The sequence below is a fragment of the Pseudoliparis swirei genome, chromosome 18 (genome assembly GCF_029220125.1).
Source record: "Pseudoliparis swirei isolate HS2019 ecotype Mariana Trench chromosome 18, NWPU_hadal_v1, whole genome shotgun sequence".
NCBI classification, from domain to species: Eukaryota; Metazoa; Chordata; class Actinopteri; order Perciformes; family Liparidae; genus Pseudoliparis; species Pseudoliparis swirei.
The window spans coordinates 11013787-11031972 of record NC_079405.1 but is presented as its reverse complement, the minus strand read 5'-3'; the positions used below and the strand labels follow the sequence as shown (position 1 = coordinate 11031972).

Here is an 18186-nt window from a genome sequence, read left to right as displayed (position 1 = left end):
ACCAGTTTGTTCAATAAAAAAGTCCAATGAATGAAAAGGTCTTTTATGGCTCAGATGAATCTGTTCCTGGAGAAAGCACAGCGTGTGTCTCAGCGTGGCCTCGGGCTTTCATTGAGCATCTAAAAATAAAAGTACTGATCCAGCATCAGTGGTCAGGTTATGAAAATTACTCAGTGGGTGAAACATAAGGATTTTGGACACAAGCAGGTCAGGTGAATTTAGCTGCCACCCCCATGTTTTTGTAATAAATCATCACTCAAAATCTGGCAAAGTAAGGGTTGAAAATGAGCACTTGATGACAGTTCACGGCTCGTGAACTTAACATCTCGGCTGAGAACAATAAAGACAGGATATCTTGGGTAACGACTCGAGCTCTGTGGACCAATCAGAGCAGGAAACCGTCACTTTAAAGTAACCCGGTGACATCATCGATTTGGCAACGGTTATGAAAACAAACGCTCTTTCACTCGTTACACAAAAAGAGCTTAGTGTTGTGAAAGAGCAACCAGAATCCTTTTATCAACTGATTTCAGAGAGATCACAGTGAAAAACATTTATTAAGAAGGTACACAATAAGTTACTTCCATTGTATAAAATATTCAGACGAAAGAGGACGCAACGAGACGCTCATCTTTCAAACTGCAGTCATTACAATCGGCCATTCTGCACTCGTGCCATCATTTCAACTGAAAGTATAAACTACCTTTATTCTACATTTTGTTTCATTGTCATCCAGTCAGGAGACAACAATGTGTGAGTTCATTTCTCAATACTTGAGAGATGAACTTTCCTATCCCGTCTGTGGCTCTCAGCCGGAAGCTAAAATGAGGTCAAACTCAGGTTCCTCTTTCTCCTCTTTCTGCAATTTGAAAATGATTAAATCCCCGTGCTGGCCTGAGTGCATCGACAATAATAACTGTGAGTAACTTCAGCACACGTCGGTTCTGATTACTGCTCACAGTGTATTTGCTTTTTGGACAAAAAAAGAACATTTCCTTCTGATGCCTTTCTGCGAGAGCCTGCACAGGTACAAATAGATTTTAAAACGCCCACACGTGGAGAGCAAAGGCAAGTATGAAAGTCTTTTGCTTGTGTCTACACACACACACACACACACACACACACACACACACACAGTGACTTGTACCAGCAGGTCCTTCGTCAGCAGAAGAGGGGCCTGCGCTCTCAGCACTCTTGTAGAAGAACGACTTCTCTAATATTCAACTCCTTCCCTTCTTGTATCTCCTTGTGAAATATCCCGATGCGGTACATCAGCAGTCAGGCTCAGAGTGCATTTGAAGTCCAGAAAATGTTTCCAAACCGTGTGCAAGTTTGCACATTTTACGTGCGATCCAACAGCGCCGAGTACCGCATCCGCGTTTCTGCTGCTGCCGTCGGTGCGACCCGGTTCCCCTCACACGGCGCCACCTCTCTCTGGGGCCGCCATCTTTAGGCCTCCTCTCGTCTCTGGAGATGCAGACCGATCTCCATCTGGTTCTCCAAGCACTCCTTGAGCTTGTCCTCTGTCAGCGTCAGACGCTGCTCCAGAATCGAAACCGTCTGGTAGGAGGCAACAAGAGAGGGACACGACAAAGAAAGAGAAGGGGGGGGGGGAGATGGATAAGAGAGAAATAGCATGTGAGAGAGGGCTGTACAGCATCAGCTTGACAGTAATGACTATATAATGGCTGTGTTTGTGTGTGTGAAAGAGGCAGTTGTGTGTGTGTGTGTGTGTGTGTGTGTGTTTGAGACAGATGTTGTGCATGCAAGACAATCCAGCTGATTATCGTAGCGAGATCTGCCGCCTGAGCCTAAAACACCAGCGTTTCTGTGTCTGGCACGCCGTCGCTCTTGTTCTCCCTCTCACACAGTTGCATAAGCACTCTTACGCGCAGAGAGAAGACAAGAAGGTCGCTATCCGAAACCGGACGGGCGTGTGTGGGTAGTGAGATCACAGTGCGACATACTTCTCCTCTCAGCATCCTCCAACAGTGACAACATGTGTTGTGCACTCGTGTCATCGGAGCCTGTTGACCAGAGCAGCACCCAGTTGTAATTTCACCATCTGAATGAAGCGATTCGTGGGGGGAGAGCTGGCTTTTCTATATTTGATTGCATCTCACATTCAGGCAGGAATGTAATAAGTCTTTTATCATCGAAAACAATTGCAAATAAGTCCTTTTCTTCAGAGTTCGAGCAAGTTTAAAGAATATAGTATCCTAATATATTTGAAGAATACAAACCCAGTAGGTTCCTCCTTACACTGTCAAAGTGTAGAAGTCTTTGTGAGTTCACTCAACTTCAGGGTGAGCTCGTTGCGTTAAGATTACTTGAATGTGATGCTTCCGTCCCTTGATATGTTATTTTAATTGCCTGAAGCTTTTAAAGATGACAAACTGAGGAAGTTAAGCCAATCACTGTTTAACTAATCTTGTATGAAGTTGTTAACCGTTGTGGATACAGGATTAGAAAATGTATCCAGCAGTAAACACTTATTTGCCATGTAAAGATATAGTGGAGTGATGTTGACCGGAGCAGTGAGCCCCAGTGAGTCCCAATGAGTCCCAGTGAGTCCCAGTGAGTCTCAATGAGCCCCAGTGAGTCCCAGTGAGTCCAGTGAGTCCCAGTGAGTCCAGTGAGTCCCAGTGAGTCCCAGTGAGTCCCAATGAGCCCCAGTGAGTCCCAGTGAGTCCAGTGAGTCCCAGTGAGTCCCAGTGAGTCCCAATGAGCCCCAGTGAGTCCCAATGAGTCCCAATGAGCCCCAGTGAGTCCAGTGAGTCCCAATGAGCCCCAGTGAGTCCCAATGAGTCCCAGTGAGTCCCAGTGAGTCCCAGTGAGTCCCGCTGAGTCCCAATGAGCCCCAGTGAGTCCCAGTGAGTCCCAGTGAGTCCCAGTGAGTCCCAATGAGCCCCAGTGAGTCCAGTGAGTCCCAGTGAGTCCCAATGAGTCCCAGTGAGTCCCAATGAGCCCCAGTGAGTCCAGTGAGTCCCAGTGAGTCCCAATGAGCCCCAATGAGTCCCAGTGAGTCCCAGTGAGTCCCAATGAGCCCCAATGAGTCCCAGTGAGTCCCAGTGAGTCCCAATGAGTCCAGTGAGTCCCAATGAGCCCCAATGAGTCCCAGTGAGTCCCACTGAGTCCCAGTGAGTCCCAATGAGCTCCAGTGAGTCCCAGTGAGTCCCAATGAGCCCCAGTGAGCCCCAGTGAGTCCCAGTGAGTCCAGTGAGGCCCACTGAGTCTCAATGAGCCCCAGTGAGTCCAGTGAGTCCCAGTGAGTCCCAGTGAGTCCCAGTGAGTCCCAGTGAGTCCCAGTGAGTCCCAATGAGCCCCAGTGAGTCCCACTGAGTCCCAGTGAGTCCCAGTGAGCCCCAGTGAGTCCAGTGAGTCCCAGTGAGCCCCAGTGAGTCCCAGTGAGTCCCAATGAGCCCCAGTGAGTCCAGTGAGTCCCAATGAGCCCCAGTGAGTCCCAGTGAGCCCCAGTGAGTCCAGTGAGTCCCAGTGAGCCCCAGTGAGTCCCAGTCACACGCCGGGTGACAACACAACCCCAGCTAGTCAGCCGTTATGGACAGTCGTGCTTGGCAACATGAATGGTTCAGAGCAGGAACAATCAAACAGTGAACATGTCTCCCCCCTTAGATCTGGGCCGGTGAGTGAAAGATATGTCAGCATGTCTCGACCTGTGATTTTTTTTATGTCCTCCTTGTTCTAGCGAGTGTAATTTAAAATTGCTAGAAGGAATCGCAGAGATGAGTCATTTATCAAAATAAAACCAGCTGTGTACGAGTCATTACAAAGAAAGGGAAACAAAGTATTTAATTAACAAACTTTCCAGTTTGTTTTATTGAGAAATAACCTGATGCCGTGTTTGTTCATTAAAACTATACAGCAGGTAACTCAAAACTATGATATATAATTAATATAATCATGATGGTAAAATTTCTCCTGGGTGTTTCTGTTTCAATGTCTCTTCCACATCATTAAACGGTTCCTTCACACAATCAGGATCCTCTTGTCTCAATGTCTCATTAAGAAGATCTGAGTCCACAGATTGTCTTTGGATTTTTAAGGTCTATTTTGATGAGTGTAATATTTTTCCAGGTTTATCCTCCCTCCACAGATTAACCCTATCCTTAAGATCTGATAAATATCAAAGCATATGCATATGCCGTCATGCCGTAAGCAAATGATTATTTTGTCCATGCATACGGCCGAAGGTTAACTCATTGACGACAGCGCGCCTTAAATTCCTTTAATTCAAATTAGAGAACACTGAGAGCAAGAAAGAATCTCAAAAATGCACAAAAGAACAAAAGTTAAAAAGAAGAAATCCAGAGACAAGTTTGGACTGAACACATGCTTAATACTCACATAAAAAAATCCACTCCTGTCATGTAAATGATTGAGTGTTTAATTATTAATAACCACAATAACCGTATGTCATTTAATAATCACAAAATTGACAGTGCAGGTATAATTTGATAGGTGGACAAAAGTCGAAAGAAAAACTTGTTATTTTTTCACTTATTGATAAATGTACCATTCACTGAAGCACTCGCTATGTGTGATTTTATCAACGTTAAGCAACAATGACTTTATGAGCGCAGACAAAGACTACAGCCCGAATGAAACTTAATATTTGCGTCACTGTAAATTGTTTCGTCCACATCCATTGAGTTCACTCTTCTTTTATGTATTGCTGTTATCTCTGCGGTCTAAAAAACTCTTCTCTATTATCTTCTGTTATTACACACACGCCTGGGGAAATTGCCACTCCTCGCATCTTTAGTCAAACTATTATATTCACTCGCAACTTCACTCGCGGGCTTCTGGGAAATGGTGTTCACTGAAGGTCGATAAAATACAGAACTATTAAATAAACAACATCTTATCGTTCTGGTTTGCTGCAAACCATTCCAACACCGTTTTAAACACTTTTATTTTCTTCTCAAGATTACCGTTAGCTCAGATGTAAACGCAGTGATTTTCAAGCCCGAGACTCCACGCGCAGCATGGCCCAGCAATACAGCTGCGTTTGGTACTTGGCTATCGAAGTCCTGCCTGGACCCCACAGAGCCACGCAAGCGAACACACACCACCAGGCACGAACACTCGAACGCGCAATGATGAAGGAGTTGACAAGGCTTGTTGAATCCCTGAGATGAGCTCACACTCAGCACACACCTCGTGACTTCAACAATGTGCGGGCAAGTTGTGTTTTCTTTCGGGTCATCAAACTAGATCTCCTGCTATTTCATGCCTCGCAGAAGAGAAAGGGCTTATATTTCCTTTTTCTCTCCCTCTCTCTGCCTGTCTCCATTTTCTAGATCAATACCACCCTGTTTATCTTACCAACCTGATATGGCTACCCAGTCCTCAGCCCAGCCACCTATGTATATGTGTGTGTGTGTGTGTGTGTGTGATTCTGCATGTGTCCCCAGGCAGCGGCAACATTATATGGGCATATAGTTTTCATCTGGAGTAGAAACCAAATCTTCATGCCCCTAAAAATAGAGCGAGCTGTTTTTCTTTTCTTTCCAGACCACATTCTACTCTCCATCGCCCCGAGCATTACTGGCCTCAGTTACAACGTCTCATAGCTTTGGTATGACACGCACTACAATAGTCTGTGAGTCAAAGAAGCGCAAACTGGTGCCGGTGAGACGTGGAAAAGTCTGTTCTCCTCTATAAATGTAGGTAACGGATTACAAAATATGCCACGACTAAAGTGAATTACAAGAATTAAAAGAGAAGAGCAAAAAATAACACAAGTTTTTAGTATTCCCGTAATATGATTGAGGAACTGGTCAAGAACGCAAAAAAATGAATCAAACAAGACTGAGTTGTAACCTAGTATATGACTGACATGCCTGAAATTAAAAAGATAATTACACCTGATTGACAAAGAGCTGTGACACTGTTTACACCAAACAGTTGGTCAACTCTGGCCTCGCACCTTAAGCTGTAATTAAGTCTTTATAGCTTGAGCACTTGGTGTGGGAGTTAGTTTGCACACAGACGATTCTCAGTGGACTTCAGACTCAATGTGCTAAATTGTGGCCAAACTGTGAGAGGTGTAGTTCTGGTGTCCATCACGGGAACTCCTGGATATTAAAACGTTCTGTGGTGGTCGCGGTGACATTTGTTCTCCAAGTGTACTGAAGAAGCACATCATATGACATGGTTAAGATACGGTTGAAACAAATAATTTATTCAACAATATTACCATGCAATCTTCAACCATTTTGGGGTTTTGGATTACGGATCAAAAGGTTTTGTACTGTAACTGGTGGTATTTTTTTACTCTCCTGCTTCACGTGTTGGACTTTATTTTGCCTCCAGGGCTGAAGTTCATGCTCCTTTCAGTGAGGTGAGGCATTTATTCAGGGACAAACTGAAACCTACACTCGACATTTACAACCACATGACGATTTTACTGCTAATTTCTCCTCTGCTTTGATCACCAACTGCGGTCTGAGCTGAGCACAGCACTATCGCTCTCTCTCTTCGCTGGACCACACACTTAACAAACATAACTCGTGCATCACACGGTGTCAACAACCTGAAAATGTAGGTTTGTAACGCGAATACAGAAAAATATAAAATCACACAGAAGGATGAAGCTTTGCGGAGAGAGTGACACACGTGTTGCACATCAACAACAAACGCATACGTATCGAGGAAGTGGATCAGTGAACCGTGATATATTACATTTGTATACGCTTTTGGAACTTTGAACATAAAAGTCAAACAACTTCTTCATTTGAACAATTTCACAATTTGGAATTTCTAAAGTCTTTCTAAAGTCGGCCTTCTTTTCTGCAGTTCATAGAGGAAGTAATTTAACTACGTTGGCTGCAATTATTTTGCAGTGTTTCATTCTCTCAGAGCACCGCCGTAAACATACAAACCAGAGACTCTGCCTCCGTTTCCTCAGAATCTTAAACACTGAGGTGAAAACTTAATTCTTCAGAAAGCATTTGGTCAACAAGTGGTTTAGTGGTGTCTAGTACGACACTTCACAGAAATGTTTTTACTCTTTTCTGAGTAATATTTATTTCTCTTTCTCTGTTCTTTGCAGCTCTGCTTTGACAGGAATATGTAAGCAGTGGATTGGTCCACATCTATTCATATCTATTCTGACGCACACATTGTTAAGCAATTGTGACTAGCTACTCTGGTAGTTTGGAGGAATTACAGAGGGACAATATTATTAAAAGACTTTCTGCTACAGATTTCTCCCGTTGAGCCACACCACAGAGAAAGTTCACAAACTCTTCTCATCTTCTGTCTCGTGGTCTATTGAGGAAAAGACAGCGCCACTTAAATTGGTACATGAAATTGAGAGAGAGAGAAATTATTTATAATTTTTTTCATAATTAAGAGGGGGAGTGTTGAGGAAGGGGTTAAGTGTGGGTACTGCAGGCTTGGTGTGAGAAGACATGTAAGAGCAATGAATCAAACAAAGGGAGAGGAAAAAGAAAGGGGGGGGGGGAGACAACTGAAAAGCAGCTAACACAGCAAACTGTGGCTTTGGAAGCGTCAGTCTAACGGTGAATAATTCAACATCTTCCCTCTCTGTCTCCTCAACTATTAGAGTTACAAAGAGCTGTACTCATACAAAATAATGCTGGGGAAGAGAAGTACAAAAGAAGCAGGGATATAATGCAGAACTGAATAATGTCACTTTGTCAGCCTGGTCGCAGGACGCCTAACTAAGGCAAAAGTTGAGCAGAAATTAGAACAAGCGTGACTTTATACGAGTATAATGTTATACGTGCACTTTGTTGTGCATTGTAAAAGCAGCATGAGTGCATTTTGGCAGTTAACTGCAGCATAACTTGATTAAACCTGTCTCGTAAATACTTGAAGTAGGCTGCTTTTAAAATGCCTTGTAGGGAATGTCTGTATATTAGGGAACTGAAAGCATCGGGGGTCGCACATGGACTAGAACTCTCTTTCTTTTTTTCTCTCATCATCAAACAGCAGGTGAGTTGCAGGTCACTGATCTGCCAGTGTAAACATCTGTATGGGAACCAGCTGTGCGAATTGCTGCATTGTTAGAGAATTTTATGCAGGCTTTGAAATGATTCTGTTTCATGTTCCACACCTGGGTCGGAAACCAAAGTTGCAAAAAGTGATGTTTACATTTAATGTTACTCACCAAAACGCACTGATTGTATCCTTCAGGTCTAACAATTACATTTAATAGATATTTTTCCTCATAAAACATTTGCACAAGACATTTTGACACTTGTTTAAATTGGTGTCTACAAGCTTGCGGAAATCTTTTCTGCCTTTGTTGGGGTATCGGTGCTTTTGTTGGTGCATGACACCTGTTGATCGGTAGATTAAAGTGAAGCCATAACGGACTGTGAATGGCATCACCCTGAGCGCACGCATGAGATAAACGGGGACTTATTAATAAATAATTTAAAAAACTGCTTCATAGCATTACTATAGGACAAGAGGTCTCCTCTCCACAGGGTCATTTCGTATCATTTTCATTAGTCGTGTTTTCGTATGATTTTCTTTTTAGTTGTATTCGTTTTTACAGTAAAAAAAGACACAATTAAAATACAAGTTACTCTCTGTATAAGGTGTACACATGTATTATGTTCTATACTGGATTGACATGACTGCAAGTCACTGCAAGGCCACACAAAGTTTATTTTCAATGACCACCTTAAGATGGTCAGATAGGTTGTCAGAAATGTATATACTATAAAGAAAACTCTACAGAAACCATGTACGTGATTTACCAGCGCTCTCAATCTCTTGGCCTAATCTGGAGAAGAAGAGTGAAACCAAACATTAAAAGAGTAGAAGGATAAAAACCAGATGCAGACGATCCATCTGGTATCCGGGTTGGGGTACAGTGGGCTTGAAAGGAAGAGGTTGGCACCACCCCCCTGGGAGGGGTTAGCTAGCTGCCTGGCTGCCCTAGGCCAATATTAAATGCTCCCATATGCTGGATTGCAGCTTGAAAGAAGAAGAAAGAAAGAAGAAAATACAGCCAGAAACACACATTCAAGTTTCTGCTCCTCAGCGTGGCCATTGAGCACTCACACTTAATATCAGTGAGTGAGGCAGAGTGCTGCCATCACTCATATATGAATGATGCATTTCCCCTCAGGACAGGTTCACAACCTGCAGCTAAAACCCATCAATACATGAGGAAAACACAAACAAAACCTCCATGCTCTCTCTCCTCATTGCCCTCCTCCCATCTGTCCGTCCTCCTTGTGGTTTCTCTCACTCTAAATCTTCCTCCTCACCTCACTTAACCCTCCTGTTACCTTTAGGGTCAATTTGACCCCATTCAATGTTTAATGTCGGTGTTCTTTGGGGTCAATTTGACCCCAGTCTGTTTTTCACTGTGTCAAACAGATAAGAAATATCACCTTTTTTATATATTTAAAGGGCTATTTAGGTAGTCAACAAACAAACATAAAGTACCTCACACTTAACTTGGGAAACAATATTCATTCTAATAATTTTCTGGAGGTTTTAATAGCTGGGGTCAAATTGACCCCGAGGGTAAAATATGTGAGTAAATGTGAAGGTAACAGGAGGGTGAAACAACTTTAGTTCATTGTCCCACTTGAACCTTTATCCAGTGATATTGTTCCTAACAGTAAGTAATTTAAAGAAGGAATAGTACATTATGTCTCATATTTTTGGAAAATAGTGTTGAAAAACGTAACATGCACACATTGTGTGTTTTAAGGGTCTTAGAAATTGCACTGAGATTAGGACCATGGTAGTTTTTGCTTCACGATCACTCATCTGTTGATCAACAAGTTCAAACTAACTACTATAATACAGGATAATGATGAATAATGTCGATGAATTATTCTAATCCACACGCATTTAGACCGGCAAAGTAAATACAAGTTGAATGTGACGCCCTGAGTTTAAAACACATGGGAGATTATTTTCATCATCTGACTTCCACAGCTACACATTTCACAATTCACAGAAATTATGCCTTCTAATCATCCTCACAACGTGGTCTTGGTCAATGAGCTGGAAAACAGCTATGTAGACACATAAAATAAATTAGATGGGTGATAGGAACGATTTGCAATGAGGTGTGGTCACAGAGTGCAACTGGCTGCAGCCTCAGATATCCATCAGAAAATCTTAACGCCAACAAAAAGATTTATTGCTGTCCAGTGCACTGAATGTTTACAAGAAAGATGAATACGAGTTGTAAATTTAAAAGCTGCAGTGGATTAATTTCATGCGGGACAGTTTAAGGGATTACTTTGTGTCAAATTTACTTTCAGGTTTGTGCCAACAGCTGAGCGTCAAACGTTTTGCTGTATTTTACAGCAGTTACTCAACAAGTGAGGAGTCTCAGTATTCATCAATGATCACATATATGAAGCGAAAAACCAACACACGCAACATAATACAAAAAGAAATTAGAACTGATTGTTGATTGTGTCTGTTTTTGTTCGAGGATATATTTTTAGTCCTGCAGGCTCTGGTTTATTCTGACTTTGTCAGCAGTTATTCAGACCTCAATGTGTAGAATTAGAGCAAACAAACTGGTTATAGTAAATATCTTGGCTCGCATTAAGGTACAAATATCTCATACTTAATATGCACTACTTTGGAAACAAACCGACACAAAAGGGTTTCTATGGAAAGACGGATTGTCTTCCTCCAGATCACCGAGGTGAAAGTAAATGTATTTGTGGTGCATCAAAAACATTTTAGCGAAATAGCTTTTTACCAATTTACTTTATCGTGGACAGTATCAGCGTTTTTCACCTTCTGTAGAGGATGGTTGTGGATGAAACACTGAAATGTAAATATGAATGTGTGGAATAAACTCAACCACAGACACCAACATCTTGTGTCGAGTGAATGTGCCAGTCTAACTCAGTACCAAACAACAGGGAAGAGGTTGTTCTTCTTTTGAAAACATATATTTTTGTATCTGTGATGCTGAATCCGTCTCTGGGCTGCAGGTTGAAAGGAAAGTAAGCTTTTGTTCTGAGCCGTGTGAGTGGGTGGCACAGCCAAAGCACAATGCCTGCTGTTTAGGAGATCAACACATCTTCTGCTTACCTGAGTGAGAATATCCAGTTGACCTATGATGTGATCAAGGGTGCGGGCTAAAGCAGGGGGGACCCCTCCATCTGAGGCCTGGGACTGTGCTTGGGCCTGGGGGGAATGCTGTGGTAAACCGTGGGCCTGTGGCTGGCGGGTGGAGCAAGAGCTGCTGCTGAGGTGTCTGTAGGTGTTGGAATGAGGCGCGCTGCTGTGGCTGACGCTCTGAGTGTGGGCGGCAGCGTGGGAGTCCTGTCCATTCAAATGTTCTGATGGTTCAGAAGCCTAAAAACAGAGAGGAAGGAGGGTGAGAGTTGTTGATGTGCTTCACAAAGAATACTGTGGAGTGCAGCGCTACTGAAATGGGCACTACTGCCAGTGTTTTGTGCTGGAGTGCACTATCAAAAGAAAGGAAAGGCTAAAACTATTTTAAAAAAGGGGTTGTAATTTGTTTATTTCCTACACCATAACACTTATAAAACTGGCTCCTAATCATTTTATATACTGAAAATATAAAGATGGCTCTGGTTATTGATGAAAAATTGCCAAATTAGATCACTGATGAATCACAGGCTGACTTTCTGAACAGTCATCATATCAGTAACGGTATTAGTATCAAGCAGCGACAATTGTGGTACATTTAGATATCCTGAGACATACTCAGCCCATAAATAATAAATATGTATGTATATATATATATATATATATATATATATGTGAAATTTATGGCAAGACCAATAAATACAATCAGAAACATGACATCGTGCATTGAAGAAATGATCTGGGAAAAAGTGTTAATGTCATATCACATACAATTTTATAAGATATAACTTAAACAGAAACATGTGAAACTGAATAGAAGCCAGTATTTTTAAATCAATGTTGAATTTTGAGTTGATAATGTACCAGCACAGTAAGAACTCAAAATCCACCCGACATTGGAAAACAACACAGACTTTGCTGGAATCTGTTTTGTTTCCATAAAAGGAGCCTTTTGTACAAAAGAGAGAAACTGTCGTCGACACTCTCTTTCGCTCTCACACATTGTCAGCCTGTCTGCTTTATGATTAATTTCAATGAGACATAAACACATGACGGTCTGTGACCACATGTCTCCCTCATCTTGTCTATGTGACAAAAGACTGTGCACACACATCTATAGGTTTCTTCATATGTCTGTGTGGGGGTTAGGGTGTGTGGGTGTGTGTGTGTGTCTGTGTGTGTGTGTGTGTGTGTGTGTTCAAATGAAGCCCGGTTTTGACTCCACAGACAGGGCTAACACATACTGCCACAAGACAATTCCTGTGTAAGCTTTGACAAAATAAAACAATAAGCATGGAAATTAAGTTTCACTGAAAGATATTTCTTGACCATGTAAATAAATGATTCAAAGCCTTAAGATAATGCCTACAAGTTTTAAAAAATGAAAGAGGAGGTTGGTTAAGGAAAAGCTGGCTCTGCAAAAAAGAAGATGTAAAAATAAGATTGCGCAGACAGAATCAATCGCAAATGCAGAGGAAGAAAACGTCAGAAGGGGAACTCAATGCCCATCTGTAACTCGCTGTGATCTCTACACAGTACATGGTGCCCGCCAACAGACATGTTCTTTATTTAATAATCAGCATGTTTTTGTCAAGTATTTGTCACGCTGAAATGGTTTAAAAATGTTGATATGTGGTAAAAATATGTATTTGGATTAAGTTAACAAAGTAATCTACAACTAAAGAATTTGCAGAGAAGTGGATTACATTAGAAAGTTCAGCAGTTGATGGCTATTCCTTCACTGCCACCACACAGTAATAACTTCAGGTCAGACCTATGAAGAGGGTCAGGTGTTGGACATTAAGACGCTGATATAATTATACACTTTCCTCACTCAGTCAGGTAAAATAGAGCAGACAGGCCACTGGTGTAGGGACGCTACGCCGGACACATTCATGTCAAGCTGAAGAGGACGGTGCCGTTCTATAGTATCTTTCTATCTTTCAAAAGGAAAACAATTATGTTCAAGACGCTAAATAAATAAATGTTATCAATGCACAGTGCTATAATTACTTTATATTAAAGTGTGAAAAATATGAATAATCATTTTACAGAAGCTCTAAAACACAATTCAGCTCTAAACCTGATGAATAAATGAAACACAGTATCAGTCGATTACATTATTTTGTTTTTTACTATGGTGCTTTATCCCTCTGCCAGAGAGAGAGAGAGAGAGAGAGAGAGAGAGAGAGAGAATAGAGCAGTTCTGCTGAGCCTACAAGCTCCATCAAGACTGGATTAACTTGTGTTGAGAGTACGATTTGTATTAAAACAGCTGCTCAAACACACACCAAGCACTGGTCCTCACATCAACACACACACACACACACACACACACTAATAGATAACAGCATATGAATAATGGATGTGTATACAGTAGAGAGATGCACTTGTTGTCCAACACACACACACACTGTAGGGAGTTGAAAACATTGTGGGGAAAAACTGCTGCTGGAAATCTTTGAAAAACAAAAAGTTTAAATATAAAAATTAAATTAAAGAAATGTAGCATTTTCTCCTGAAACAATTGTCTTCTGCCCTCACTATAAGATACAAAATAACAAGACAATTCACACACTTTTTTTTCCCCACTGCATGCTTAATAATCAAAATGTTGCTAAATCCAAATGAACCATGTCAGTGTGAATAATTGCTTCGTCTTTCAGGTTAGTCAGGAGAAGCAAACTTTTCTCGCTGTGATAATTTGCAATACAGCAGTAAAGGGGTTGACACAGTGTACCGTTACTTTATCTTATTACAAACCATCCTTTGCAATGTGACATGTGTACATGGCGTTATTGATGCTAAAACAATATATTGTTCTGCAAACTCAGCACATCCTGTACCGCCGTAGCCTTATGTGGATCCAGGGAAAACCCTGATACGCACAAGTGGACACACACGTGTGCGTACAAACACAGCACACATAGTAACCAGCCTCCTAATGAATCACCTGGAGTGGAAAGAACAACAGTGGAGAATTTCCTGGGGCCCAAATTAAACTCTTCGTCTGACACAGCGAGCCATCAATACACTGCTAGCTCCATACAAAACCATTCATCACTCTACACGTGCATGCACACACACGCACACACACACACACACACACACACACTTGTAGCAGCAGGTGTTCCCCACCTGAATATTTATTTATGAATAGAGCATAAAAGTGAAGTGAGGTGAAAAAAAGCTCAACTAATAACATTAATTCTGGTGATATTTCATGTACTTGCACCAGTGCCAGAGTTATTGTACGCATGCTCGCAGAGCCATCTTTAATGTTATTAGTTACACCTGTGAAATCTCAAAATGGCTGCAATTAGAAAGGCCTAGTGAGGAGTGTAAATTGAGAAACTGGAATGTCTTGAATCGGCATTTTTCAACATGGCTACCAAATACTTAAGGCAGGAGGAGGATGAACACCAAACACAAAACAGTGATGTTTTATTACTGTAGTTGTGAAAATGTTGCTCTTTTGATAATAAGTAGCACAAGTGTAAATAGCTCATTCCTGTTTCTCATGGGAGTTGATAAAACAACAAAAGGAGTTCTTGCTTGTTGTCTGCTTCCTCATCCATGAAAGACATTTTGCCTGTTGTGATGCTATTACGGTGACAACATATGTGTGTTCAACAGAAGGAAATATAAACTCCTGTCAAAGTACTCAAACCCGCACCTGTAGTAGTTCCTGCTCCAGCAAGTGTCTCTGAGATTCCCTGTCTGACGAGGAGGCACTCAGCAGCTTCAATCACCACAGCAACCTTTGATGCTGCTTGATGAGACACAGCTGACTGAGATGAGCTAATTAGAGCCGTCTAACACAGACACACAGGACACACTTGCACATCGCCAAGCTCTTTAGTTAGACTAAAAGTCCATTGAATGCTCAACATATTTTAAACATTATTGTTATTTTTGAACTTTCTAAAAGCCACCAATAGGAGTAAACGTCTTCAAATGGTTCAGAAGGCTCCAGCTAAAATCTCAACACTCCCATGTGGAGACGTCAAACGTATCAGCTCCGTTTCTCAGTTGCACATCTAATGCAACAGATAGGCTCTCATTCATTTATGCAGCTGACCACGCGGGCTGCGCCCAGGTTTGCGTCTCACAGGCATAACTGTGACCTGAAGCATTATTTACGATTCAAGTCTATTGCTCAGTAATACCTACATAAAAGCGAGGTTGATGGCCAATAAAGCCCACACTGCACAGAGAGTTTAGCTGCTCATTAGCTGACGGAACCGGTATGGACAGTCCCTTCAGCGTTGCATCAGCGCTGTTGATAACGTAAGGGCAACGCTGATGTGACGCTGGCGCTCTAGGCACAGGGTAGGAGGAGAACATTTGAGCCTATAGGTTCTTTTCACAGTCGCTATTTTGACAGTTAAACACAGATATTATTGATAAGATCCCCCATTCTATTCAAGTGGGCCATAATTAATATCAACAAATACACTTGTGGATACCATGCAGTGACATGTCAACATGAAAATTGCCTATTACACCAGCTTCAGCTTCCATTTATTGGCTACCCATCTATGTCAGTTCAGATCTACTTAGAATACTGAATGAATGGACACACCCCTTCCTACCAGCCTGATCTCCTTTAATCTTATACTCTAATCAGGAGGCCAAAGGGCCTTTTACCCGTCACATCCCCTTCTTATGGAATAACCTATGGGCATCAGACAGTCTAGCAGCCCCTGATTTTAGCCTCGGCTATAGTTTACAGAATGGACAAGAGAAGGTCTTTCTCACTAAACTCTTTCCTTAATGATACTTAGTTCTCACTTTGCCATTTCTTTCTGACTGCTGGTTCCATTTGCATCTCTTCCTGCTATTCTTTTGTCGCCTCTATAATCACTTCCTCTCAGTGTTAAGTGTAACAGGGATGAACAGGTGTTAATGGCTATTATTCCCGTGCTTCCGCTTCCCATTACGATCTTCTCTTTCTGTCTCCTCCGTGCTCATGATGGCTGGCTGGCTCACGTGCTCACCCTGTTTTCCCACTTGCTACCTTGCCCTTTACCTCTCCCTCTCCCGGATGTTTTCTCGCTTCACTAGACCGTTAGGCTCTTTTTAACTCAATTGCAATCTTGTCTTCAACACACCCTTGTCACACCCCCTGCCTTTGTCTCTATTCCCTGCTGTCAAATGCATTCAACTCCTACCGTCAGAACAATACCACCTGCCTTTCCGTACCCACAAACTGCATCAGAAACTGCAGTTATCAGTGCAATGCTCGAAGATCTTTCATATACATCCTCATATATTGTTTCACTGCTTGTTGAGTCTTTAATTTAGGAAAGTGCCAGAAAAGTTTGGTCTGCTGTCGCACAGTTAAAGCGTCTTTGTGTACCTAAAAAAAAAAGCGCTCTAGAAGTCTAAATGAATATTATTATTTTTAGTTACAGCTGCCTATAAGTGAATGTGAATGCAAAAAATAATGATGGAGGAGATACAAGTTCATACAGCCACGGCAGTCTCTCCAATCCACATCCCAAACGCTGAGCCGAGTTGTGCAGTGATGTGTGTGTGTGTGTGTGTGTGTGTTTGTGTGGCACTGCGAAGGGAAGCCTGCTGCGAGTGTGCAGCTCGTCTGTCTGCACACGTGAGTCGGAAAAAGACCCAGATGTGAAGCTAGAGACAGGAAGGGGGTGAGGGGGTTGAGGAGGGGATGGATGGAGGGATTAGGACGGATGTGATCAGAGGGAGTTGATCTGCCTGTCAGCAATGGTTGGCACACACACATCTACACACACACACACACAGCGAAACAGCCGCACATGGAGATTTGCTCAGCTCTGTTGAGCACAGAGACAGCCTCACGGAACCACACACACTCTCAATGTTTAGGCGGAGGAACCGAATTTCAAAGATGGCTTCGTGTGTTTCACAAATAGGCCCACGTGTTACTGGTACAGTGCACTAACAAATTATCATGGAACGTCGCATTAAAGGATCAGCTTATCAAATTAGATATTTCTGAAATCCCTGTCAGGATCTCATGTGCTTCTGAGAGGGCAGCAGCCATGGGTGGCCTTTGCCTCCCTATGAATAAACAGGGCATTACTGTCTCATTAGTCAATTTCTTCCGGGTGAAATGAATTAAAGCCGAAGGGGGTTGTGTGTAATACTGGATGTTCGGCACAGTAAGGAGGGATGGTTTTAACACCGAGGTCACATGAGACAATTCAATTGTAGTGCTGCCGGCTTTCCATGCCGGTCTCTGCACCACAAGCGTCAGCCGACTATTATCTCTAAAAGATTCTTTGATTTGTCTTTTTTTGAAGAACTTTGAATATCATATTATTATTTAATGATATTATTTTGCGTGCAGACAAATACAACGTATCCCATGAATTTTAGGCGCACTCCAAACCTCAAGGAAGCTTTTACTAAATGTATAAGTGACACTCGGTTGTAAATTTATTAGGAACGCCAAGCTTTAATATAACAGTCCTGCAATAATTCCTACCTGTAAGTAGGTTTTATTGCTGTTGTTGTTTGTTTGGAGAGGTTCAAATGTATTGTTTCCTGTTGACATTATTTTGTCATATATTAATTAGGGAAGGCTAAATAAAACAAACAGCTTTCTGTATGATACAATACAATTCAGCAGCACTCTGTTACATACCCCAAAATAAACACCTCCATCTAAAACTGTTATGAAAGAACTGAACCCGTAAACCTTAATGAAGGATGCGTCGCTGTACTGTTGTATTAAGACTGCTTTAGCTTTAGTTACCAAGCAACTACGTGTATAATAACGTGTTGCTTTATGCTTGACTGAACTTGTGCCCTACACCACTTGTATCAATTTAGTTTTAGTCAGTTTTCTGTCACACACAATATGAATCCACAAATAGCTCCTCGAAGCATTAAATTAGTCCCATCAATTATCTGCAGTCACATGCGCCAGAATGAGAAGAGGTGTTCCCATCGGTCATTCAAATTTTAATATAAATGAAGTTTTATCTTGAGCGCTGTGCTTCTCTTTAATTAGTTTGCAGTATGGCTTTTGTTCGTATTAGCTGCAGTAGCATTCAAAAACTAAGTTCATGGCTGCAATAACATCTTGTT

At 41.9% G+C, this 18186-nt stretch overlaps 1 protein-coding gene across 1 annotated transcript in view; it reads right to left on the bottom strand.

Annotated features, from left to right (window-relative positions):
* Positions 1-538: 538 nt before the first annotated feature.
* The window catches only part of poc1a (POC1 centriolar protein A), a 39586-nt gene continuing 21938 nt past the window's right edge, over positions 539-18186 (bottom strand). The window contains exons 10-11 of the mRNA XM_056438102.1: positions 11077-11343; positions 539-1560 (exon numbers count right to left, since the gene is read on the bottom strand). Coding sequence (XP_056294077.1) covers positions 1450-1560; positions 11077-11343 — 378 coding nt within the window. The 3' untranslated portion in view covers positions 539-1449. The remainder of the gene's footprint in view (positions 1561-11076; positions 11344-18186) is intronic.